General features: G+C 40.3%; 1 protein-coding gene and 1 long non-coding RNA gene across 2 annotated transcripts in view; one reads left to right on the top strand and one right to left on the bottom strand.

Annotated features, from left to right (window-relative positions):
• Positions 1–27,114, bottom strand: part of dlgap2a (discs, large (Drosophila) homolog-associated protein 2a) — a 421,050-nt gene that overhangs the window by 11,729 nt on the left and 382,207 nt on the right. Inside the window, 4 exon segments of the mRNA XM_034674608.1 lie at positions 8,012–8,226; positions 8,229–8,396; positions 17,913–17,972; positions 26,318–26,534. Coding sequence (XP_034530499.1) covers positions 8,012–8,226; positions 8,229–8,396; positions 17,913–17,972; positions 26,318–26,534 — 660 coding nt within the window.
• Positions 8,001–18,411, top strand: LOC117805965. Its single transcript, XR_004629573.1, has 3 exons — positions 8,001–8,084; positions 10,347–10,470; positions 18,250–18,411. It is a non-coding gene; the product is annotated as an uncharacterized LOC117805965 (long non-coding RNA).

Here is a 27,114-nt window from a genome sequence, read left to right as displayed (position 1 = left end):
GTTCAGAAGATATTAAGATTAAGAGTTTTTTGCCCAAATAAGGACCTGACTGACTTGAGAGACACGGGGGAACACATAGCTGTTGGCTAGGAGGCTCAAACACCGCCTCTTTAAGTCACACTCTTTTGGATGAGTTCAGCATTTCCAATATGGCTCCCGCCGACGGTTGGCCTCAAAACAGCGCTCAGGGACAGATTGGTGACGTCACAGATACTACGTCCATTATCTATACAGTCTATGGGTGTGAGGGCCATAAGGAAAGAGCCTTTCCCATTAGCTCAATTCCCCTAGGACCACGGCGAAAATAATGCTGTATCTATTTTTAATATTTTCATAAGAAACTTTACCATGGATTTATCTATCCTCTGTGGTATAAGCTTAACATTTCTCTACTAATTTCCCATCAGAATAGGCATACACAGACATGTTACTGAAATAAGTGAGAACTACTATACAGTATTCGTTTTACACAGAGAGTTGAATAAGCTATCCCACAAGTGTGTTATCATAAAAGTCATGAAAAGACCTGACTTCAGGTTCTTCTAAGTGAATGCAGCCATCACTGAAACTGCCCCTCTCAAGGCATCATTGTTCAGAGTGTGTTTATCTCCTGATTCTATACTTTGCGCGAAGCATTAGTCCAGGTAGGCCACGATGTCATGTTCGGCCCACATTACAGGTGCACTTAATGCCAGCCCCTCAGCTGATTACATCTACGCATCAAATTGGCAAATAGCAAATTGGGCATTCTATTTAGACTGCTATAGCCTGCCTACTGTTGCTGCTCCCCCTGCAGACCACTTTACAACCCACCTCCACCCAAGTACCTAGTTTAAAGCTGTGGCTGATTTCACCAGTGTCATATGTATTGTCACTGATGCCTTCACTGCTGTGTATCCCAGGGGTCTTTGCTGCTGCTCTCCCTGCCTTGGCCTTTCATGGGTTTACACAAAAGAGAGGGGAGGTGTGCTCTCCCCACCTCAGGCTTTCGCATTCCACATAGACACCTGGAAGGGCAGGGAGCTCCCAGAACAGAGCCATACTGCCAATTACAATTTTAATACGTTTTTATCTTTGACAAGAGTGGTCCTGAATGAATTATTTCTTTTTTAACACATACATGCACTCACATTGTGCCCTCCAACTCATCATTTGTGTTGTTCTTTGTTTTTAGTTTGCTAAAGACTAATCAGTGTTTTTCTAAAACTGCTGTGATTTTAGGTTGCACATATTTGTGTGGTACTTTGTGTTCATTCTTTTTTTTTACGCAGCTGTTTTACCCCCTTCTTGTATAAAGCACTACTACAGAATGACTAAATGGTCTTTGTTTCATCCTTTAGTATTGTGGACCAGGTGGCTTGAGCACCATCCAAGTGTGTGGGCTGTTGGCTGGGATAGACCTTACTCACCTGCAATTGCTGTCACATAATTGTGTATACGTGTGTGTTATTTTTAAACGCCTTGTTTTCTTCAATAATAACACCCTTTTATCTTTTTGGCTTCAGTTTGTGTGTTTATGGGTGTGTGTCGGGAGTTACTTCACAATATATCCCCTCACTCCCAAGCAGCTAATTCCAGGTCTGCAATATTTAGTTGTACAGTGTCAGTATAAAATAGATCTGGTATTTGAATGTTAGTATATTTCAACATATGGTTTCATGTAATGTCTCATACATTTTTACATAAACACAAGGAAGACCTTGCATCTGGCTTTGATCAACTGCCAAATGCATTTTTTGTTGAATCAGTGGGATTGAGCTCATCTTGGTTGGCTTTGGGGAATTTAAAGGGTCATTGCATCTCAACATTTCAAGCTAAATAAGGCCACATTCACGTTTGATGAACCAGCCTCCTTAAGTTTTGATGGTCTTGCAGTCAAATAGAAATTAAAGCATAGCAGGGGTGATTTGAGGAGTTGCTGAGTTGAACTGCATCCAAAGAGCATTTCTGGAACAGTTTTTATGTTTTCCTATTGGAAATTTTGTAAGTCTAGACCTTAACTGCACCTGCCGTGACCAGAAAATTTGACTTTATATGAGTGCTGTCAAATTGATAAAATAGATGATAATTTATATAAAAATGTATCACATGATTGTCCATAGTTAACTCGTGATTAATTGCAAATTAATTGCACTTTTTTAAAATCTCTAATAAACTTTCCTTATAAGGAAATTGCTAAGTCTTAAATACACTTAACAAAAAGGTAATGGGAAAATATGCATGCTTTATGCTAGCTTTTAAAATTTAAATGTGATTATTTGCTTCGTAAAATCAGATTGTAATTCCATTTGTTATATCTATTGTATATTGCTGGTTAAACAAATATCTCCTTGTAAAAAAATATGATTCAAGTTTCTTGTCGGAACATGAAAATTTATTTTCATTTTCATGACGTGACATTTGAACACATCATGAAGCCATTTTATTTACCTTTACCTAGGAGTCATTTTTCCAACCCAACCTTGAACAGATCTTAATGCACATCTAAGTCACCTCATTTAGTTAGCTTATTAGCCTCTATCCTGGCTAGTTCTAATGCTGATTTCAATACTGGGTAAGAAGTTACCCAGTAGTAAAGTTTGGGTAAGACACTGAGTGGAGGAGGAGCAAGGCTTTCCCTCAGCAGCAGCACCACCAGAATTTGTCTTTGTGCAGTTTAACTCCTGTTAGCTGGGAGTTAAATTGTATTTGATTGATGCATGTTTGTGCATCAGTGATTTGATTTAACAGATATGGATCGACTCAAGATATAATGTTAAATCATGGGACCCACAAGACTTGATAGCAGTATGTTAGGCTCAAACGTTATACGTAGTTTACTGCTGCTCTGCTTCCTGGTTTTCCACAGGACTGCCGAGTGCCAGTCACAGAACATGTGAGCATTAATCACATGTCAAACAAAATCATTTGCATTAGCTCGATATTAACATGCCAACAGCCTTACTTTATACATGAGACATGAAGCAGTTTGAAAGCCATTGTCTGTCAGTCATTCACGTCCCATACCATACTATATGAACACATTGACTTGCTCCCTTGAAACTCCTTTCTCCTCTCAGCTTTAGCAGTAACAGTGCTCTGCTCATTCTACTCTACACTTATCTCATCCACACTCTGATGTGTTTCTCTCTTAGTCAGTAATAAATGAGCTCAATCCGAGCTACTTTGCTTGCTGATTTGTAAAGATTGTGCCTCGGCTCAGCGTCACCCACCGTGAAGTTTAGTGAAGCACGACATGAGGTTTAAATGTTGCAGCTCTGCATTTTAAAATTAGCTTCGTTCATTAGTATGGTTAGGTGCCCCGATCATCCCCGGATGACTGACTGACAGTAACCCTGCATGACTAACAGGAAACAGAAACTGTAAATACTACATGTGTGGGAAGTGTTAGTTTTCTGAGATAAGCCACGTCTCTGCTGATTGAAGAAGTGCAATTTGAAGCAGATTAAACAGTGAGAGAGTGAGAGAGATACGAACTCAGTGCATACATGAGTCGGGGAAGGAATAGTTTGGAGACAGAGTGAGGGAATGAATGAGTTTGGATAAAGTGATTTTTTCAAGTGAGCAGTTAAATCATTATAGTTTTAAGAGTGAGGGACAGATGTGACCTTGCTATGTAATATGTATGCCTAATTTCTTCCTTAACTCTTACTAAGACCTTTGAAACAAAAGCTGATATTCTGATTTTTAAACATGATTCAGCCAAACACTAAAGCAATAGACACTTTTAAGAAACCACTTTTGAACAAACCTCACACTCTACTATCTAAAGCTCCTATGAGGAGCTTTTAGGTGGTCATGATAGAGACTGATGTGAACAGACCATCTGCAACAGACTGACTATTTCTATATTGTACATTTGTATGCCTGTAACTCCTGCATGGGGGTAGGTGGAAGACCAGACAATTGACAGCATGCTGAGGGAAAAGCTTTGCTTTACATTTTTCGAAGCAAATATTCACAGTAAGCGACATCTTTGACAACTGCAAGAAAGCAAGATGACCTTCTTTTGTCAGGAGATACAAATTATGAATGTACATAACAAGATCAGCAGAGGGAAAAGAGGTACAACTTTCACCATAGGGGGCCCCAAAATGGACACAAACAGAAAATTCCTCACAGAGGCTTTAACTGGGAGGAGTTTAAAGTAACATTTGTCTTACTTGTAGTCTCAATTTAGATTTGTAAGTCCTTTGTAAGTGCCCATACATGATCAAATTATGGGTCAAATATCCTGAAGATAAGACAATGAGTGGCTACTTACAATATATGCTGATGCCTGGACATGCTGATGCCTGGACATGCCACCAATCATTGATCAGGTTGCATCATGCAGAATATGAGTCCAACTCTAACCTCCTTGACATGGAGAAGATGGAGGAGGAATGTCACTTCATTCTATGTCTTAACAGAATGGATCCCCCATTCTGTGTGTATAATGCCTCCCATAGGGACAGTAGCATACAAGAGAGCCTGGCCTCTGTAGATTTGGGGCAAAATGGCCAGCAACCCAGGATGCCAAGATGGCAGCGATAGTCCTATGTGACAGTGCAAGACCTCCTCCAGCAGAACAACTCTACGCATGTACCTAGCAGTCTGTTTGAAGATAAGCTTTCAAACACTCTGAATATAAGATCCAAGGGATGGAGGAACTGGGGATGTCCAAACCCCTCACCTTCACCCATAGCAGTTCTTTCACACCTTCTGCCAACATTTCTTTCATCACAGTTTCCCCTTTGGATGTAGAAACAAGAAGCACAGGCAAAAAATAGAGAAGATACTATCATCTGCATACAAGAAAAAACACCAGCAGAAACTGGCTGACAGACACCGGCTTGTCTAACCCCACCCTTGAGAAGATCTGCAAGGTAAAATACCTCATCCTGCTGGACACCCTATGAAAACAAGCACAAGAAAGGGCTGCTGTCAAGTAATGTGACTTGTAAAGTCAAGCCCCAAAGCTGACCCTGAAGGGCCTGAGTGATGCACAGAAAGCAGAGGTTAGGATGCAGAACCCCAACAAAGGTCTTCTTTGGTTGCAAAGGTGAGGAAGAATATAGCACTCTTTTAAAACTGAAGTCTTTGACCTCTGCCTACTAAGATATCACACACCTCAACAAGTATATGGCAAGTGAGGAATTTTTGAGCGGTAAACCTCTTTCTATCAAAGTGTACATAAAGACCATCGTATCTTGACATGGGCTAGGTCGTGGGAAAAGCCTGTTGGCAGCCTCCCACCATCTTAGCTGTTTTAGTGGGCTGTGTCATGAAATCCTGTTTCCTGGGCCCTTGGTGTCTTTGTAGGATCCGTTGGTTTTGTCAGACTCTCTCTCACCACTCATTTGAGCCTCAAGGGGTCACTCTGTGTTTCAGCTAAAACAAAGTGTGTGAGTGACTTATGGGCTTTGTCCATCTACCTTTCTTGCTTTGGTTAAACCCATGGCTCAATCCATCCATTCAGCCTTTGCGCCCAAAGTGTTGAGAGTCAGCCCACAGATATCCCACAGTGCGGCTTTTGCCTTTTACCCACTTCCGTTCCTCTTAGTGCTGGAGCAAAGGCTTAACGCATTATGCCAAGTAAGGACTCTGCATCTGTAAGTGAAGAAGACAGTTATACGTCCCTAGGAAAGAGGATCAGCTGTTTGTGTCCAGGGCATATCCATATAAAGGCAAGCCATTATTCCACCTCAGGCCCTCCCACAGGGTTGTGAAAATCACTATGTATGGATTTAGGGATTCTTAAAAGCCCCAAAGGGTTTTCAAGGACTCATTCTGTGAAGGGCAGAACTACTTCAAGGGCTCTGCTCAAGGGAGTGCCAGTTCAGGACATTTGTGTCGCTGTGAGATGGGTAAGCCCTTTCCCTTTTATGTACAGTTAAAACCTTTGACTTGATGTTAATATGGAAAGGGCTGCTCCATCTCTTCCCAATGTGAAATGTGAAGCCAAAATACCACCTTGATGGATGCTGACATATTGCGATGGTGGAGCCAAGGCATGGGCATAAGTAATCTGGCTGGTGGAGCTACAGAACTGACGTCATCCCTTCCGCTATCCAAAACTCACATTCAGCTTACTTCAAGATCCCTCAGGTGGGTTAAGCCCACAGCAGAACAGATTCTTGTGTTGATATGAAGCAGACAATCAAGGCTACGGATAGTTTGATGACTCTCTATTTAGCATTTGTTACTGTTTCCCTTGATGTTTCTTCTCTATAATGCTGGTCTGGTAAGGAATGCTGCAGGAACTCTCATTTGTGAAAAGAGCTGTCAATCAATCATCTTTGTAATATCCAATAACTAATCAACACTGAACTTTTATGAAAATGAACACTTGGACATAAATCAGTATGATTAAAACTAACTTGTGTTTTAATTTTATTGTCAGATCCATGTTACATCTGTTATAATGGAGGAGGCAGATTTTAAGAAGTATACCGCAGCCAGTCACCAGAGGGATCTCTAAAAATATTAGTTTCACTTGGGACAGCTGCTGTTCTGTCCATTGTTGTGTATGCTCATAACAAACAAAGGCAGTAGATGCCATGTGATAGTCCTGGTGAGAAACTGGTCTAGAATAGTTGAGGGGCGGGTCTACTGTTCTGATATGAGAGACAGTGTCCATAATGTTTTGACCTGTCTTTCACGGATGGACCTGTTGTCACAGAAGTGCCTGTAGTTGTTTATGTGTAATGTGAGAACCTGGGATAACATCAAGTAACCAGAAGCATTATGAATCAATTCACTGTAAAACCAGACAGTAGTCAAGTTACTTTAGCATACTAAATTGTGGGGTAACTGAGTTAAATTAAAGTACATCATTTGAATGGACTGCTAGAACTAATGTGTTGGAAGATTACAGTAAAAAGCATGTCTGGGTAAAACTTGCCTCTGGATATTCTCTACGTTTGGATGACATAACACAGAGAGTGTAGCAAGATCAATTGACTTTGAAGGGATCATTTATTCACTGACTGACTCCCCTTCGGCAATATCTGACAGTCGATGGCTTTGGTGTAATTTGAGTGTAATGCCGATTTTTTTGCCAAAGGACTTTCCTGATTACGTCTGAATACAAAAACACAGCAATTACCCTTTAAGATGTGCTTGATTTAATTTTGCAAGAAACTTGACTGGCGACATTTAAACACCTCCAGAGCGAGATTAATGAAGTGGTCGGGCTTTTTCTTTTTCAAATATTTGAAGGAACTGGAGTTCAACTTTGCCCTGGACTCAGCAAATTGGACAGTCAGCAGATAACGGAGGAAGAGCATGATTATAGATTATAACGTGGGTAAGTGAGTAAAAATTGAGTGAATGGCTTAAAATATACCAGAATTTATTACTAGAGGAAAGCATATGAATGATGAAAATAATTATTAAGAGGAGTGGAGGGGTTGAGTATTGAAGTATTTGACTTTAGAAGAATAAAGAGAAGCAAAGATTTCTGCATAAATCAAGAAACAACAATAACTTAAAAACTCCCACAGTGACCTTGATATTCTGATTTCTAAAGACATTATGAATTGCCTTAAAGTGGTGGTTTGAGCTGCAACATTTCCCTCTCGCTTTGTTTACCAGCAGACCTGCAACCTCTTGATTACCACAGGAGATCAACAACACCAGGACCTCAGCTAGTACGAGAGAATAAGGATGACAAATCCAAAATGGGATTGCAGAGTCAGAGGTGTAGAGCGACAAAGATAATAAACAAAGAGAATGAGAAAAAGAGAAAGGCAGCATGAAGACCATGAGATTAGAGAGAAAGAGAAATCAGTGCATTAAATGCAGACAGTGAATGAACCGTGGCGTGAACTACCATTCAGTAAAACCCAGCCCAGCATGAGCTGAATTTGAATTGACAGGCTGCAGTAAGATGACTCACTCCTGCTATTTTTAGCTCCTTTAAAGAGAGCACTGTTTCTGTTTATGAATGTGTGTGAGCTATAAGAGTTAGAGTGCTTATATGAAACTGTGTGAGATATTTCTAAGTCCATTTACAAACCAGACTGACCTGTATTCCTATAGAGGATCGAGGCGTCTTCAAGTACTCCTCAGCCTTGGACACCAGGACGGCCTTGTCACAGGTGAGCACTGAGCTGTGGCTGTCTGTAGACGGGTGTCTCTTTCCAGCCATGACCCCAGCCGCCTCCATTGCTATAGTCACAGCCTTGGTGCTGTCGAGGCTGTCAGTGGAGTTATACAGGCCCCGTCCTGGACCCAACCCAGGCTGAGTCCATCAGGCGCCCACATCCCACCGTGAAGGTGTCTGCCCTCGTGGTAGGCATCCTGGGTGGACTCGGTGCTGCTCTGGGCCGTGATGGAGATGAGGGGTTTGGAGGTGGTGCGAGGTGGGACTGGAGGAGGGGTCTTCTTGTAGCTAGGTGTGTAGGTGATTGCTGAAATAAAGATGTGAAGAGGTATAAAGGTTAAAAATAAAACTCACACTAATTTCAACCCCAATCAAACAACACATGCTTGAAATGATCAACCTGGCAGTACGTATCTCTATTGGTGTCATCATTTACTAAACAGGACCAACATGTGTTAGCTCATTTTGATATCTCTCCCGACTTCCCTACTCTGTCTTTGGCTCTTAGTCTCAAGCCTGTTTGGAGGAGCATGGATATCGTATTGTCCCAAAAGGGCAATGTGCAGTCAGCTGTAACATCATAAACAAATGTCAAACAATGAAACCAAATACAATACACAAAAAATGCAACTTATAAAATTAAGTTATTTAAAAGGCCAATAGCAGCAGAGATGAGTCAGTTCTTCAGTGTATTTTTCCAAGATGTATGTGTCAGACAGGACTTATCTATTTTATTTCATTCTACCATATTTCAGTGGTTAAAGTATTAGTATTGTTTTTATTCTTATTTATGGTTCAATTCCCAGCTTATGTACATAGTAGTTGTGCTTAAGGTCACACAATAAGTGATAGAAAGAGGAACATATTGTTATTTAGATCTTTGTGGAGTAGTTTGATTACTCAGTGATCTGTTGGTAATGCCTCTGGGATCCAGTAGGGGCATTGTGCTCTACTTCCCAACTCAGTAAAGATAAGTGAAGGCAAGAGCCTGTATGGTAGAGATGGGATTTACAGCTCTTTGAAGGGAGCTGGATCTTGTGGATCTGTTCCTTTCAAAGAACCATTCAAAAGACTGGCTCATTTTTATATGTATTCATTTTCAAAAAGCCAGCTTGATGGGGACTCTTTTTAACGGGGAGGAATGATAGGGTAAGATTTGGATCAGAATCATTCAAACTTAGTCATTCCACCAATATATGTTCTAATGGTGTGATATCAGAGTTTAAATTGTTCTGAAATATTGATTAGAATTTCAGTTGGGAATGGTTCTTCAACACTTTCACTGTCAGGTGTTATGTTTTAAGTGCCAATGCAAAATTATTTGTTGATCCGGACTTCAATAATATCTTCTTCTGGCAAATATGACACTTTACTGCTTTACCGTTTGCGCCTTCTGAAAAGTGCATCAAGATTGCTGAAGCGTTTTCTTTGGCTCATTTTTTCGTTTCCTACTTCAGACCGTTACTACTGAGAAAGAAGCACTCACGTAAAGGCAGTGTGGACAACTCAGTTTAAGTCATGCAATGTTTGCATATTCCACCACACGTGTACTCTACTGTGCTCCTCCTCTTGTACCTGATCTTTGTCTCACTCAGTGGAGGAGCAAAGGAGGAGCTTTTGTGTGCACCTGTGTGAAACACAACAATAAAAAAAACAAAATCTGCTCACAACTGCGAATCAGTTTGCATCATTCGTGTAAAAGAGCCAGTGAATAGATTTGGTCCGTTATTTAAGATGATTACAGTACAAAGAACCCTGAAAAGTTAAGAAAGATTGTTACTAACAGTTTGTCTTTTGTTATTGTGATGTTTTATAAAAAGAACTACATTTTTTGTAGATGTTTACTGCTTAAAGAGTTTTAGCTAATTCAGACCACTTGGAAGCTAGCGGCAGGAGACCACATGCTGCGCTGCTGCCTTTAGCTGTTTAGCTAAACTCATGGATGCTTAAGCTAGTCATGGTTACATCTGTATACTGTAAAGTAAAATCAAAATGTCAGTTTTGCCCTAAGATAGTTCATATGCTGCGATAATAGTTATATTAATAAAAGTATGTAGGTTGAAAAAATACATAATGCATTCAATGGTACCTGTGGTCCTCAAACTCAGCATTTTTTTTACTGAATGTGAGAATGCTTTGAAATATGTAAATTTGTTTAATATAGCTTGCATTGTATCTTAACTCAATATGTACAAGTGAAGGCAAGGGCTGTGGTTTCCCTCATTCTCATCTATCTGTTTTTTTGTCCTATTTAAAGGGTACAACACAAACTGCATCTCCAAACAGATGGAAGCAAATTTAACTCCCGAGACAGCGGGCTGATAAGGTCAGCCATGTTGGATTGGTCCTTAATCAAACAATAGCCTAAACAGATAAGAGAGGTAAGTAAATGTAGCCCTTGCATTTTTACAATGTGTCCTTGCCTATTATCTTGAACCTCTTAACTATATCACAGTTTTGGCTTTACTTTTTAATGTATCAGTTTTAAGCTACTGTATATGTTTTGCTAAAACAACTGGGTGCTCTGGTTCCAGGCAGACTGTAGTCAGATAGGAGGAAGTAGGTAATTGGTTGAGGACTTTTTCCTTAAAAAAAGATTAACGGATTTTGCTCATTTAGCTCAAAGGCAAATAAGTGTAAGCTGTATCAGACTTTGACTGCCTTTGATGGTTTTGTTCTTTTTTTATATTGGATTTGCTGACAAAACTAATAGCATAGGGTATTACCTGATTTTCTTAAAAAGGTTATTTTCTATGCCCTTAAACCCCAGATATGAACATTATTCTTACAGTACTTCATTAATCGGATAATAACACACCCACAATCCTCATCTAGCAGCCAATCAGGTGACAGCTACTTGGTCCAGACAGCAAAATAAGACGTGATATGTGAGTCAATGTAGACATGTCCCAAATTAGAAATAATGGCAGAAATTACAATAAAGACACCATATAGACATATTCATTTGCTATATTATAACAAGCTGATTGAGAGTATTTTGCGCTAAATTGCCATTTAATTTTACAACCTAATTACCTTACATTTATTACATAATGACCCAATTAGGATATCTGGTCTGCTAATGTATCATGGTGATTATGATGGGATATTAGACGCTGACACTTTTTGTTCACATCTTGATAAATACATTTATTTTAGTCTATAGATGTGTAATCATGATGCCTTAAAAACTTAAGTTGGTTATATACTTTCTGTTGTTGTAAATCATATGAATCTAAGCCGAAGTTCAAGACATGTCGTTGTTTTAACAGTGCAGAGGCTATTTTTCCCCCTCTTTTGTTCACACTCAGTACTCAGACACAGGAGAAAAATCCAAGCATCATGAAAAAATTTGCAATTTATTCGTGTCTGAGTAATGAGCAAGTCAGCAGAGTAACAGAGAACATCAAAGCCTCTGTGACACGAGACACTCCACAGACATGACTGAGGCTGAAAAACCAGAGAAGTAATCAACAGTTCTCATGTGTTGAGGATTGTGGTGAAAAAAAAAGTACTGCTCAAGGAAGCCTGACAACTCTCATCTTCTTATTCTGTCCATTTCATGACAGACAGAAAGGAGGATTACTTTCTTTCAAGTGCAAATGAGAATATGGACTTAATCCACAGAGAGATGGACTCAGGAATTGGTCATAAACACCCTCTAGGCTTTGTAGAGTCTTTATTTTCAAGCATGGCTTTGAGAGAAGAGCTCACACAGAGTAGTTACAGGCTGTAACGTCTGAAGCTATGTTTAGTGTGTTAGGATCAAAGCTGAGAATGTGCCAGGTAAACCATAGCCGGCAGGTTAAGTTATGGGTTATTTTTCTTCCTTGACAAAGAGGCAGAGCGTGTTAAGCTCTCTGCTTCTGTTTTAGTCTTACTAATGTTTACATCACACATAGCAATTAAGGAAGTCCTTATGAGGCAAGAAAAGGATCCATTCTGAGTTCTAATGAGCTGCCACCCTCACCCAGGCTCTGCAAAGTTGTGGTGTAGAATTAATAGCACTTCATCCTAATTACATTGTAGCCTTAACAACAATATAAAAGAACAAAGAGATTGTTGTCTGCAACAAGAAAGATTTTTCTCCTTTTATGCGCAACCCCTTTTAGAGAGAGAGCCTTTTATAGAAAAGATTAAACACACCACTACACCTGAAACGTGCAACACCTTTTGGCCTCTCTCTCGCCTGTATTTTGGCTGTGTCTATAAATAGCTTGAGCTGTCTGGTCTATGAAGAGCGTTCTGCTCCGAGGGCTTAATGACTCATGCGGCTGTCCATTCACAAAATTTACTTCTCATGGATGAAGAGATGCATTAGTGGGGAATAACAGCGACGGGGAGACGGAGAAAAAGGGCAGTAGAGAGGGAGATAGGATCTTTGCAGACAGGAAAGAAGGTGAGAGAGAATGTGTGTGTGTGATAAAGGGGGTGAGGATAAATCAGGGAGCGTAGAGGGATCAAGGGAGGGAAAGAGATGACCCATTCAGGGGGCATGATTCAGCAGGAGGACAAAAATAGAACCATTATAAGCAAGCCAGTCGTGCAAAGGGGAGTCATAACTCTTGTTCCCATCTTGGCCATGGCAGTATTACTCAGCATTTAGATTTCATCTGAACTGGACTCAGCCAGTGCACAGTCACTCACACACAGTCACTCACCTGCTGGCAGCTAAAGTGTTTAAATATGTTCTTCACAGTGTAGACAACCGTACAACCGACCAACTGACTCACTTTTATTGAAAATATATACAAACATAAAGCAGTATGCAAGAAAGGTGTTTTGGAAACCAACAAAGTTTAACTAAACATCATAACTAACAATACATCTGGTAGCAGGCAACCAAAACCCAAAGGTTCCCATTTGGTAGTACAGTATTCTAATCAGACTAAGTGCAAATTTGGCAAAGAATTTGGTCCGTGAAGTGAAATACTAGCTTGGGCGCAACCTGCTTTACTACCTTGTCTTGTGGTCCTATTTGTCAAAGAGGACCTGGGTTAAACTAAGTTTTAAGACTTTTGTATGAGTCAATTTGTGAGCTTCTTTCACATTATTTACTATAAAGTTTGATGTGTAAGACACACTTTAAATCCCTTTTTTATTTAAAAACTGTACTGCATCCTAGTAATAATAACTGATATTTATATAGCGCCTTTCAAGAAACCCAAGGTCGCTTCACAGGGTCAGGTAGGGGGTCTGGGGGGTAGGTGGGGACAACACTAGCTAATGGGGAAAGGCCTTGAGGAAAAGGTGCGTTTTGATTGCTTTCTTAAAACTGTCCAGGGTTGGGGCGCTGCGGATGTCGGGAGGGAGAGAGTTCCACAGAGTGGGGGCTGCCACACTGAATGCTCTGTCCCCGAAGGTCCGCAGTCTAGTCCGGGGGATGGAGAGTAGACCCAGGTCCGAAGACCTTAGGTTCCGAGATGGAGTGTGTTGGTGGAGGAGGTCAGCCAAGTATTGGGGGGCGAGGGCATGCAGGGATTTGTAGGTGAGGAGGAGGAGCTTATAGGTGATGCAGTACTTTACAGGGAGCCAGTGGAGATGAATGAGAGTGGGGGAGACGTGCTGCCAAGGCTTGGTGTGCGTGAGAACCCTTGAAGCTGAGTTCAGCACGTATTGGAGTCTGTCCAGGGCATTGCTGGGTACCCCGAACAGGACTCCATTGCAGTAATCCAGCCGGGAGGTAATGAAAGCATGGATGAGGGTCAGCGCAACTGAAATCCTCATTAGGTATGATGCTAAGATGCTAATTTTTAGTGCAAAATTAAACAGGTTGGTTTGAAACATGCTGGTTAGAAAAAAAGTCTGGGGTGTACAACTCATCTATTAATATCCTCATACTTTACAGGGGGCGACATTTTTCATAAAGCATCTGTTCAGAAAATATTGAAGGTCAGAGTTATACATAAAGTCACATAATTAGGGGTAATGCTGAATTGACAGGTGGGTGAGCTGTAACACTTTGCCGGTAGGCTAAATGCACCTTGGCTCCACCTCTTTGCCTGTGTTGGTTGATTAAAAGTTAGGCTGAGTCAGCATTTCCAACATGGCGCCCACCATCATTGGACTTCAAAATGTCTTCCCAGAAACCAATGGGTTACATCACAGATACAATGTCTTTACACAATCTACAGCCGTGTCCTTTACACTTGTGTGACTAATACATCATTATAAAATGCAGAAAGACCAGTTTTTTGTGTGTATGCCCAGAACATGAAGCTATACCAGCTAAATCTTCATCAAGAAAATGCGCTGTCATGACCGCCAGTACAGCCACCATCATCATCCGCAGCACAAAACTGTATGCAATTGAAAGTGGGGCATAACCATGCATTTAGAGGAAACTGGGGGAAAATTATTTAAAACCTTACAAAGTGTTGGTTTGACTGAAAGATCCTCTCAATTTGAGACGCAGATGACCAGTGTAGGTGATTGGTGTGAGTCTAAGTTGGTCATGGGCAATTGGTCCTCATAACAATTAAAGTTACCATAGACGGAGCTTAACTACCACACAACTGCACATTGTGGACTCTGCTGCACACCTTGGGAACTGTCATGTAAGACAACTGATTATACTTTTTTCTTTCGCTGGGAGACCCCATCTTCAACATCAGTGTGACTTGGTTCTAGGTTCTAGGGCCTACAGTTGCACTGAATACAGCTGCACCATGGTAGTGTGACTCCTGTAAGAGAAACACAGAGGCTGAGATTCAGGTTTAGGTACTTTAATTGGAGAAGAATGTGGTTTATTTGGCAATGACACACATATCTTCCCTGAAGTGAATTACAGCCTGCAGCTCACTAGCCATGGACGTATTGAGAGCATCACAGACCGAGACTTACTGGAGCTACTAATTAACGCTCAGCTCTGTTAAAGGGCCAGCGACCTTCCAAGTGACCCAACACAACAAAAGTTGCCAGTAAGTAACATTAAAGAACATACAAATAATACAACAGTAAAACATTTCAACCTTCTGAGGACAAGCTAACAAGGTAAATTCAAAAGGCTTTCCCATAAGGAGGTTTGTTGTCATCATATGTGGGAACTTTTAGGTTTTTGTTTTCAACCAAGAAACATCCGGATCAAACATCGCAGTAGTTCAACACTATACTGGTGTCCTTCAACAACTCTACTTTTGTTTTAACAGTAGTTTTCTAGATAAGAAAACTAACTGGAACTTCTACAAGCAGAAAAACTTGGATATGTTTGTGTTCCGACATTTCAATGATAGAGGAATCTTTAGAAGGTTCTCTCTCTCACACGCACGTACAAACAACTACCACTGTGCCAGTGAGGCTGATTAACGTGAGACACAAAGGCAGTGATTCAACCACTTCATCTCTGTTAGTACCTCTCCATCTATCAGGCCTGGCTTGTATGCTAACATGGGGGCGGGGTGGGGGGATAAATGAGTGGCAGGTCGTTAAGAGTCTTTCTCCCAGATTGGATTTATCACTGTAAAGGAAATAAAGCAGTTTGTTTTTGCAGCAGGCTTTTAAGGATATGTAAATGATCTGGAGGGAGGGAGAGATGGATGGTCAACTCCATTATTGGTTTTGTCAACAGTGATGCAGGCAGAAACAATAGAGAAATAAATCTAAAAATAGCCAAAAAATTGATTAAAAAAGCCAGAGCGGCTGAGTCTTTGTTCAATCTCATTTAACCAGCCATTGAATTTAGAGTTTGAAGATGTCTAGTGCATTTTGATGAATAACTTGAAGTAAACTACTGTTTTTGGCATACAAAACACGACTGTGTTTCACCAGAGTTTCTCTTCATATGTGCATAACAGACAATCTTTCCCTGCCTGTTATCCTGCACAACAAATGTCAAACTACATTGACAAGAATCTGTATTTTAATACTTCACTGTGGACTTACTGGAGACTAATCAGCCTCATGTCAATAGGTGGCTCACTTTCTGTGATTGATGCAACTTAAGGAAGCATCCAAAGGGCTGCATGTGTGTTTGTACATCTATGTAATATCCGGGGTTTGACTGTGGGACAGTAGGATGCTGGAAAGCACATTTCAGCAATGGACACTTTTCAAAAAATACATCAAGCTACAAAAGGGAAAGCATGTTCAACAACTGACCTTTATCATAACAACAAGGTATTTGAAGGTATTTACATCCTATATGTAAATGAAAATGTGGATGATTGTTTTTATTGTTAATCTGAAAAATATATGCTCATTTTAAATCTGATGCCAGCAACATGTTTCAAAAAAAGTTGGGACGGGTACAACAAAACACTGGGTGAGACAGGGTATGCAGAGGGTATACAAGGGCATTCCAGAGAGGCGGAGTCTCTCAGAAGTATCAATGGGAAAAGGTTCACCACTCTGTGAGAGACTGCGTGAGCAAATGGTTCAACAATTTCAGAATAATGTTCCTCAACAAAAAATGTAAAAGAATTAAGGGTTTTCATCTTCTACTGTACATAATACAATTAAACGATTCAGAGACTTTGGAGAAATGTATTTTTAAGGGAAAGGCTGTACACCAATACTGAAGGGTCATAATCTACAGACCCTCAGACAGCGTAAAAAAAAAAACCCAGACCCTTTCAGGACTTGAGGCTGTATGAGTCATGCTCTTGCTCTTGTGCATACATTTTCCTGTATATTTATTTTGGCACTATTATAGGAGAGGGAGGTGTGATAAAATGAATATCAGTATTGATGTGATTCAGTCATTGGCACAAGGCCACAGGCAGAGTGCCAAAGATTATCACAGCAGTGCTGATTTTATTCAATAACACCGCTCCCTCTCATGTGGTATGCTTGCACACAGCATGATTCAAACTGGCCTGTCACCAACAAGCCGCAACCTCTGGTCTTAAAACATGAAGCCCATGCAGAAGTGCTAAACTTCAGTTCATCGATTGTCCGCTTGAAGCTGGCTGCAGAAACACCGGAAACCACATACACACCCATTCAAAAGCCTGTAGCTTTTAACGAAAAGGCTTAAGGCCCGCCTCTTTACCTCACACTAGCTCAGACAAAGTTTGGTTGTGTTCAGCAATTCCAATATGGCACCCGCCAACATTTGGCTTCAAAACAGCACTTCAGGAACAGATGGGCGACGTCACGGATACTACGTCCATTTTCTTCACACTGGCTACTCAGTGTGTCTTCAGCTTAAATGGGAAAGCTACTTTCTGTAACCTGGATTTACCTGTATGTTTCAAACAATGAAATAAGAGTTTGACTTTTACTGTTCCTCATGTTAACGAGCAGTATTCAGAACACCTTGCTGACATATATACAGACAGTAAAAAGTACCAGTGTGGAACTTATATTGTTTAATTGGATTACTTGGTCAGTGTTAACTGTTGTATAATGAAATCTTAAAGTATACTTGTCAGTACACTATGTGCAAACTTGAGAAAGCACAATTGCAAGTGTATTGGTGAAACTGCATCCTCTAGTGGATTTAGGTCCAGTAAATTCAGGTGCTTTGTGAAATAAAAACAGATAATAACAGGTACTGACAAAAACTGCAGAGGAAGGACACTAACCATAGTCAATTTGCATGCATAAAGAAAAGGCCTTTCAAGTGTAAATGACTCATTTTTTTAAGCAATAAATCCCTAATTGTGAGTTAGAGTATCACTGCTTCCTAGCTGCATGTTTACTTGTAGTTCATTATTCTTTGAAGAAGTCCACACTTGCTCTTCTCAGGCTGTGAGTGTGTGGTAATTGGAGATGCCCAACATTATTTAAACATGTGCCTAATAGTCCCTGGCCACAGGACAACTCATTAAATTAACATCTCTCACAAGCAGAGCAATGGATTGGCCCCAGGTAGGAGGTTTACCTGGGGTTTGCTGAGGAGTCCGATCAATGCTGCAGGTAGAAGGGAGGCAGAACTGGATTCCTGAAAACAAGTGAGCGGGGTGGATATTCAGAAAAGAGGGCAAATCAGCCCAAACATGAAATTTAGTTATTCAAATTACACAAGGCATATACAGGGTGGATCGAGGGAGGCATTGCAGGTTATAAATCTTCCCTGCGGTGCAGAAAAATGATCCTTTTGGAAAGATTAAAACATAGGAGAAACTAAAACTTTAGTTTAAATGAAGAAATCAGCTGTAAGACCTAATTACCTCTTTCCATATCTCTCTTATTGTCTCTGTCTCTATCCTGTTTTTCAGCTTTTCTATTTTCGGCAGATGGAAGTTTACCAACGAGTCTGGTTGTTCTCAAGGTTTCTTCCTGATAAGACAAAGTTTTCCTTCCCACTGTTGCAAATTGCTTGTTTATTGGAGGATAAATGTTGGGTTTGGGGAAATAAAAAGGATAACAGTTCAGACCAACTACTTTTGTACAGCGTCATCCGATCCCCTTGTGATGATTTGGATCCTTCATAATGAAAACTTGTTGCTTAATCCATACAATTACTGAAGTTCTTCCAATTCGACTAACCTCCTCTCTTACTTTTTTTCATCTATGTATAGTTACTAGTATCGTATACATTAGATGGCCACAGATAATTAACACAGTGACGTTGGGTTTGGGTTGGTGTATATATTATCAGTAAGCATCATTTATCTGACTTTATGACTCCCATCACACTTTTATGTGAAAACTGACCTGAAACTGCTAAACTCTTAACAGGTGGTTAAATATAATATACAATAAATAATAAATTGTCTGACTGCTATCAAGCTCTCGTATATTTATTGAATAGACGGTATAAAAGAAGAAATAAGAGCCTCTTGTTTTAAAATGTGAACCACAGAAGTGCTGTACACCTGTAATTTAACATCCAGAAGCAACTCTACTGATGGCAAAAATATGTATAACAGACAACAAGACTTCTCCTTTGACTTGGAGTAAATAAACAAGAAGATAAAGATACGTGTTATTTGATTTCAATTGCTTCTATCAATATTTTTTCAATAGAAGATGATGCTCATTTTAAAAATGATGGTCCAAGTTAAAGTGGTATAGACAACAAAGGAGGAAATGCTTGTGGACAAGGCTAACTTGTGATAAACAACTACAGCCTGAACTAACAAATGTTACAATAGTTGACAGGTCACCAACAATGCATTGCACAATTAATTATTGGCTCATATTTAGCCATCATCTTTTACCTTTAACATTACTTTTTTAAAACTCTTAACATGCCACCACGTAGCATTATGGTAAGAGGAATGATTTAGTTTGTGTATCATGGGGAAGAGTTTGCTCTACAGTTTCGTGGCATGAGAGGAGGACCGAAAATAAATGAGATGCTGAGAAAATATTAAGTTTTAAAGGGGAAAGATTAAAATCTCACACAGCCTGTGTAACTTTGGAGTGTAAAGCTGAATGTCACAGCTGATGTTTAAAGGACAGAGATCAAGTGTGCCTTTTTTCAATTACTCACACATTATTGACATTCTCTCCTGAAAAGCATGTCCACTTTGCAAATTTGTAGGCAGCCCCCTTTTTTGCATTGAGAGTGAATGCTCCTGGACTTTAAAAGCTGTGATGCACTGGCTGCCGCTTTATTGTAATTTTTTGTCTACCCGTCACTTCCAATTCGCTATTTTGCATGTGCCACACTCAGCAGAGATAGTAAGGATGCAAGATGTCTAACACTACTATGATATATTCTGCCATGTTTTGTTTATCTGTCACTTCCTGTTTTTTTTTTTTTTTTTGCATCTGCCACACTCAGTAGAGTTGGAAACACATGCCAGATGTCTCACTCCTTAACCATTCTACTCTGTAAAACAATGTTATGCATGTGCACGGCATGAAAACACCTAATGATGTCACAAACGAATTACTTATGATTACATTTGTCCGCAACTAATTTTGTCATCAATTTTTGTTGACGTCGATAAACTGTTGTTCCCCTAGAGACGACTGGCTTTAATTGCAATCTGTCCATCAAAACACAGGAGAAGCACCACACTTCTACCCTTTCTTTAAAAATAGAACCATGGAGCATCTCTTTTATTTAAATTGATATTTGACAATTTTTACCCTTGTTACCAGGTAATGTTTCTGTAAGGGTTACTCGCTATTACACTTCATTTACGTCAAATGATTTTAATAAGGAACCCAGATCTATACAGAGATCAATCAAAATAATCATGGAAGTTAAACAGACACCGTTTACTGCCATTGCATGGCAGGGAAACAATTAGCTTTCTTGTTGTCTTTAAAGAATATAAAGGTAAATCTTCAAACGAGGTCAGCTACGTTGTCTCATATGCTCTGGAAAATCCCCCTTTAGTCAAGCAGAAATTAACCTACTTCTTATTACAAAATCATCTTTCGTCCCAAAGTAAACAGATCAAAAAAGTCCATTATTATGCGCAGGTATCTTTCACTGCATGACTGAATCCTGATGTACTTTTTTTTTCTGATTATTTCTCATGAATACAAATAACATCACTGCCTTAGAGGTTAATTTAAGTGCCACTTTTAGATAACAATTTTGCTAATGAAAAGTTAAAAACAAGAATGGCCTTGGAAAGAAAAGGACAGGGCGTTCAGTTTCGTCAAACTGAAATGAATACAATACAACCTAATTAACTTTCAATCCCTTTGAAAACCTCTCAAATTCAGCCCATTTAGCAAACTTCCATAAAGTGCTCTGCACATTTTCCTATTTAAAACAACACAGGAGAAAATCCTTTTCTGGCAGCTCATTGATGTTCAGCTAAGATATTCTTTTTGTTCCAGCACACTTTATTAGAGCACAGACTTCAGTAGGCAACTCCATATAAAGCCCATTAATTGGACGGATAGCACAGATGTATCTTGTGATTTGCCTGGCTTTGTAACTATTCCTTGCTGGTAACAGAATTCTGCATCTTCATGGGTAAGAAGGCTTCTCCCATTGCACTTATATCAAAACAAAACTATGAATAAAACTGAATACATACAATGAGGCACTGTATATGAAATGAACAAAATATTTAGGCCATCTGTCATGCAACATTACAACATTAGTTTCATCATTCAGAGTCACACATATGAAAAAATAGCCATGTGATATACACCTCCTTTTAGAAGAAAAGCAATCAGCATTACATTACACTTCTGACCCAGTTGTGTTACATTCCCAGTCTTTGATTCCTGAGCATGAAGATGATATCATATGGTAAAAAATACCATACCACCTTTCAACAAGGCCTGTTTTAATATAGTCAATCTAATATATATTTTGAAATAAATCAATCTTATTAGCTATTGTCCAGTAAAGATGTGTGTGAATGTGCTGTGTGTTTGGTTGCAATGTGTATTTGGATGTATATAATGTGAGGTTGTGTAAATATAGAGGCTACATACCATTACTGTCCTGGTTTCAATTAAACTTGAGCTTAATATGTGTTTTTTCCCCATAATAAATTAACAGTAGAGTAATCCTGCTCAATTCTAGAGTTTGCACACATTTTTTCACAGCAAGAGTCCATTCTTTAGCTCACATAGTAAACAGTATGTCCTTATAGTTATATGATAACTGCCAGGGATAACTTCACTCCACGCCAGAGTGACAAGAAAAAGAGCTCAAAAAAGTCAGAGACAGGATTCTTTCCATCAGCACAGCAAAGATTGTCTTGACCTGGTATACATAAGGCCATTCAGTCCGTAGTCTGTTACAGAGCTCTATAAAAGATGTGTAAAAAGTCTTTGATGTAACACACTGGACAAGAACATTCATTACTGATGACTTCATCAGACACACAAAAAATACACCAAAATGATCAATTCTGTCCTGGAAGATATTTCACATCAGTGGTGACACCAGCATCAGAAGGGTTCACACTGATTTTAGCAAATGTTCTGTTTCATAAATGTGTTGCACCCTTGGGGTTCAGCCCATCTTTGTAATATGAGTAAATCCTTGAGAGCTGTTTTTTGCTGCCACTAGGGCAGTCTTTTTTCCTGGAATCCTTCTGCAAGTTTGTGTATGAGGAAGTCCTTGCTCTGAATGCCAATGATCACATGACATTTAAGCCTGCGTTTTACTCTACAGTGCACAGGAAGCTACAGACCATGAACTATAAATTTACTCTTAGCTACATTTTGTCTGCTGAGAATGAGGTATGAGGTCACAGAGTGAGAGACACATATGTGATTTCTGCACTGTTGTACTCGTATCTCCCACTCCAGAGTTCAACACTGGCACTCCTGTGCATTGATTCTCGTCTCTCGGCCTTCTTCTGCCATCTGTGCCACAGGAAAGCCTGATCGCTTGTGGACCTTTCTGGACTGCTTGCAATCTCCTCTTTTACTAGTTCCCCGCTCTGTTGGGATACAGCCACACACTCAAGTGTTTCCACAAACTGGTCATCTGACTGCCTTTGTGGCAGGTCCACCGGTGGTATGCCTTCCATACCTGGGGATGATTGATCTGTATCTGAGGCTGGACTTGTTGGTCCAAAGTCCATTTCAAAGGATGTATCAGGGGATACTGAACTAGGAGGGGATATTGTGACAGTGACCAGTTGCAATTGGACTCCATGTAATTCTGAAGACACTTCCTGAGGCATGTGAGCTAAGCGATACTCCATCGCTGGATCCAAGCAAACAGATTCTGTTGACTGTGAGAGTTCCAAGGGGGAAAATGTGGCAGGGTCAACAGTGGGTGGAAGTGAAGCTGAACAATCTAATTGGTAGATGGGTGGATCTAAATCCTCCGTGGTTGATGGGGAGTCAACACTGAGATCAAACGGCTCTGGTTCAGGGTCCATGAACACTGAGTCAAGATCATCTTGATCCAAGGAGGTCAGCATGACTAAGTCAAAGTGGACCAGATCAGCATGATATATAGGGGTGGTATCAAGTGGTTCAGGAAGTGGTGGCCACTCGGGGTCTTGGGATTCTGGTTCAGAGTATGGTTGGGTTTCTTCTGCAATGGAAGCAAAGGTTGATGTTGTTTGCTCAGGGGGAGGGTCAGGATAATCCGGAAAGGTGATAATAGGCTCTGAGTTTGTATCGCTGTCAGTTGGACTTGCAGGAGAGCTTGTGTCTAGGTACTCTGATATCACAATGGATGGGCATCCAATGGTAGTCTCTAAAGTGGATGGTGCAACAGCATTGAGACAAACTATAGGTTCATCACACACTGACAATGGTCCTTGATTAATGGGGTCAAATGATGGTGCAATATTAGGAAGGTCTGATAGTTGTTCTAAACCTGTCAGGTCCACAGACTCTGTTTTTTCCAATTCTGAACATGGCTCATGGGTGCTGTCTTGAAACAGTGGATCTGGCTTGTCTTCAAGGGAAGGATCTGGAGACTCTGGATCTGACACAATTTCATAGTCAATATCATCTGGTGGAGACACTGTAACAACAGGAACTGGAAATGGTAGCTTTATCTTATCTATTTCAATTTGCTGAGAGCCTGTGGGTTTCATTTCATCAGGGTGAGATTGTTTGGTATCTGAATGAGACACATTAGCTGTGTCTACATTTACAAGCTGAGGAATTGTTTGCACTTCTTCTTTCACTGTCTTTGAATTCTTAGAGCTCCCAAGAGCTGTCTCTGAAGAAACAGACACTACACTGTGAGTTTTTACTGGCTCGGTCATGGCTCCGTCAGCTGAGCTCATAATTGTGTGGTCTGGTGCCTCAGGCTCAGGTTCTGGTTTAGCCCCAGAGGGCAAAGGAGTTAAGTCCACAGACCCTGACTGGCCTGCTTTGACAGAGTTTGGAAGTATTGGATCCAAAGAAAGTGGTATGGCACTCTCAACGTACATTGACTGCGGACAGGCAAGAATACTGGGGTCCATAGAGAGCTGTTTTGGCAGTTTGTGGCGGGCGCCTTTCTTGTCATCCTTCTCTTCTGGACAGTTGACAGCTGCATCTGCAGTGCTTTGTCGGACCAGTACCTTGCTTCTTGCCTGGGTCCCCACGGACACTTTTGATACCTGGGGTTTCTTCTCTCTAGCACCCCCAGTGCCTATATCTGCTGCAGAGGTTCCAAATCCTCCTGTGCCAACCCCTGCTCTTGGTCCTGTCCCTGTCCCTGCTCCTGCATGAACCCCTGCTCCCAAACCAACATCAGCTCCAGCAGACATGTTGCCCCCTTGGGGAGACCATGTGTTGTAATGCTGTGTAAAAGTGTTAAAATTACTGTTGAAAGCCCGGAGCTCCTTACAAAGGTCCCTCCTCAGTTCAGCTAACTCTCGGCGCATGGCCGAGACCTCTTCCTTCCATTGCATGCTGATAGCTGCAGCCAAGGTAGCTGACTCTTTGATACTGGCCTGGATGGCTTTTGGTGATGGACGTTCTGGGGCACTAGATCTAGGGGATGTGAAGAGGCTTGGAGGAACAGGCGGTCCAGACAGAGGTTTAGCCTTGGCTCCCATGTTATCTTGTTGGTAAAGCCTGTCTCTTCTGATTGGACAGCCAAGATCATCATGAGCCAAAGGGATTGTGTCTGCCAATTCCTCATGTATACTGGCCCGGTTGGGTAAACAAGAGTCTTCCTGCACATAATTTCTGTCTGGAAGACAAATGTAGATATGTATCTGTAATTTGGCCACAGGTGTGAGCAGCTGGAGAAAATGTGCTTTTTATTGCCACAAAGCAGTAACATCAAATCATGCACTGAATGCCATGAGTCAAAATAAGATATTAAAGACATAGAATGACAAAGTGCTACCCCTGCAATTATTTCCCCAATTCACTAAATAGTTTTTCCTTGATTGGTATTTTCCAATATTTATTCCACATTTCTTAAAATCTGTAATATTATTACATTAACATGTTGACAACCAGTGTAACACTGGGGAAGTCTTCCCATTTTGACTCATTTCTGTTACTGATTTACACTGCCTTCTCAACCTTAATTTATTGCATGCAAACTTTACATCTTTTCAGTGCACAAAGCTGAAACTCCTGTCTCTCGGAACATATCACAGAGAATGGACACTATTTCCAATAAATGAGGTGTTGGAACAATTCTTGCATGCTCTTTTGCTTTCAGTCAAGAAATGTGTACTTTGTGCAATGAAAAGAGGCAAAGATGAGCAAAGCTTTCAAACCATTTCCCATCAATCAGGAAGTATAGTATGAACCCTATTGAAAATTTGAGGTCCAGTTTGACAGAAATATGTAAAGCACCAATTGCCCCATGTCAAAAGATCACATATCAAACTCTGCACCATAAACTGAAAATATATTTGATTTGACTGAGAAAGCAGTGTAAGTAAACATTTAAAAGTTATGTAGAATTGAAATTCATAAGCACATCTCCAGATGGCCACACCTCTAACCCTCCCTGTTTCTGTGCAACTGATGTTGTTAGATCATGAATCTATGGTGGGAAGAGGTGGGGTCCTCTTAGACTTCTTGTCCCGGCACTTTTTCTTCTTTTCTTCCCACATTCTTCATCTGTACGAGCACATATCATTTCCTCTTTGAATCCAGCAATCATGGGAAATGTTGAGACCGGCAGCATCTAACAATTTGTAATCAAGAGTCTGTATCATAAAAAAAAAAATGAATGTGCCAGCTGAATAGGTTTAGATCTAATGGACCAGGTTCGCATGTGTGATTAATGACTAACTCAATAACTGGTATATTCTATGTCAGTTATATATTATCCAGTCTGAGACTCAAAGTGTGCTACTATATAATAGTCGTATTAACCATAAACTCTGAAATGACAAAATAACTTGTGTAATGTGAACAATGTGAGCAAAGAAATTGCATAGTATATGCTATAGCATAAATTGAGATTACAAATGAACAAAGCATACTGTCTATACGTCAGTTTCACCATTTGTCCCAGTTCACAATACCATAATGAGTGTAATCACAAGTGTCACCAAGTGGCATCACAAAGCATGTCAGATTTCCAAAGTGTTGAAGAGAAGCGATCTCGTCCTTAGTCCGACCTGATTTTTATTTCCGTTCATGATTTTCAATAGGGTTCATAGCTTTACTCTCTGTTGCATCCAGTGGATGAGCAGATGAAGCACTGTATCTGTAATACAGCAGGATGAACTAGCACAGCTCACAAGAGCTATACGGTAATAATAGGTCCATCAAAAACAATGGAAACATACACAAGTGATTCATGCAAAGATATGACGCTGCTTGACAGTACAGCCAGTTTGCACTAACTTTTCTCTATTCATCCATTAGCACATGTCAAAACCAAATGTAAGCTTTTAGTTTTTAAATTGTACATACAAAAGAGATACCAACATCCAGGATGTCACACATTGTATGGTGCACAATAGTTAACCAAACTGTTCTTACCTGTGGTAGACCTTATGGTTGAGGTGACAGTCGAGGCCATTGGGGGGATGCAGTCATCGTCTTGGGAGTAGCCGGCCTGGATGGCTCTCAGGTAGCTGTGACTCCGGGTTCTGAAGCAGCCGGGCAGGTCCAACGCCTCCATGGCCTGGGATTCCACCTCACTAAACACTGACTCGCATACTGATTCAAACTGGCCGTTTATTTCTGTTTCACTCACCTGCGAAACATGAAAGCCATCAGCAAGCACTCTCCATAAGCAAGTGAAGAATTATCTTTGTTTATCTAGGGAAATTGATTGGCTTTTAAAAAAAATAATCCTCTTTCAATATCTGATGGAATAAAAGGAAGCCTTGCTGCTAAAAATCAAATGGGTAAATGCTTTAAAGAGCAAAATTAAACAGAGGAATGAATTGAAATGTTATTTGAATGTTGTTTGGTAATTGTTGTATTAGATAATCTCTGGGCTGGTGGATTTTGCTGCAGTACCTCTTGATTTGTGATTTAACAACCAAGTGACATAACATACTGTAAGTTATGATGAAGCTGTTGTCTCACTATGACAGGTATTTTTGCTGTGAAAGATTGTTGGTTCAAATTGACAGGAAATACTTGTATCCTGTGTCAGACCTGCATAATAAATTGAGTGGTGCTTAAAGACTAGCGTGCTCCAAATGATTGTTTACTTAGCAGAGACTGTTTGATCATTATCACTGCGCTCCCATTTGGCAATATCAAGAATCATAGATAAACATCTTGTTCTATTGGGATTTGGAATTAGTGGGTTTTAGTTGAGCCTT

Source organism: Notolabrus celidotus, chromosome 22, assembly GCF_009762535.1.
Source record: "Notolabrus celidotus isolate fNotCel1 chromosome 22, fNotCel1.pri, whole genome shotgun sequence".
Taxonomy (NCBI): Eukaryota; Metazoa; Chordata; class Actinopteri; order Labriformes; family Labridae; genus Notolabrus; species Notolabrus celidotus.
The sequence above is the reverse complement of the archived record's forward strand: the minus strand, read 5'-3'. Positions and strand labels throughout refer to the sequence as shown.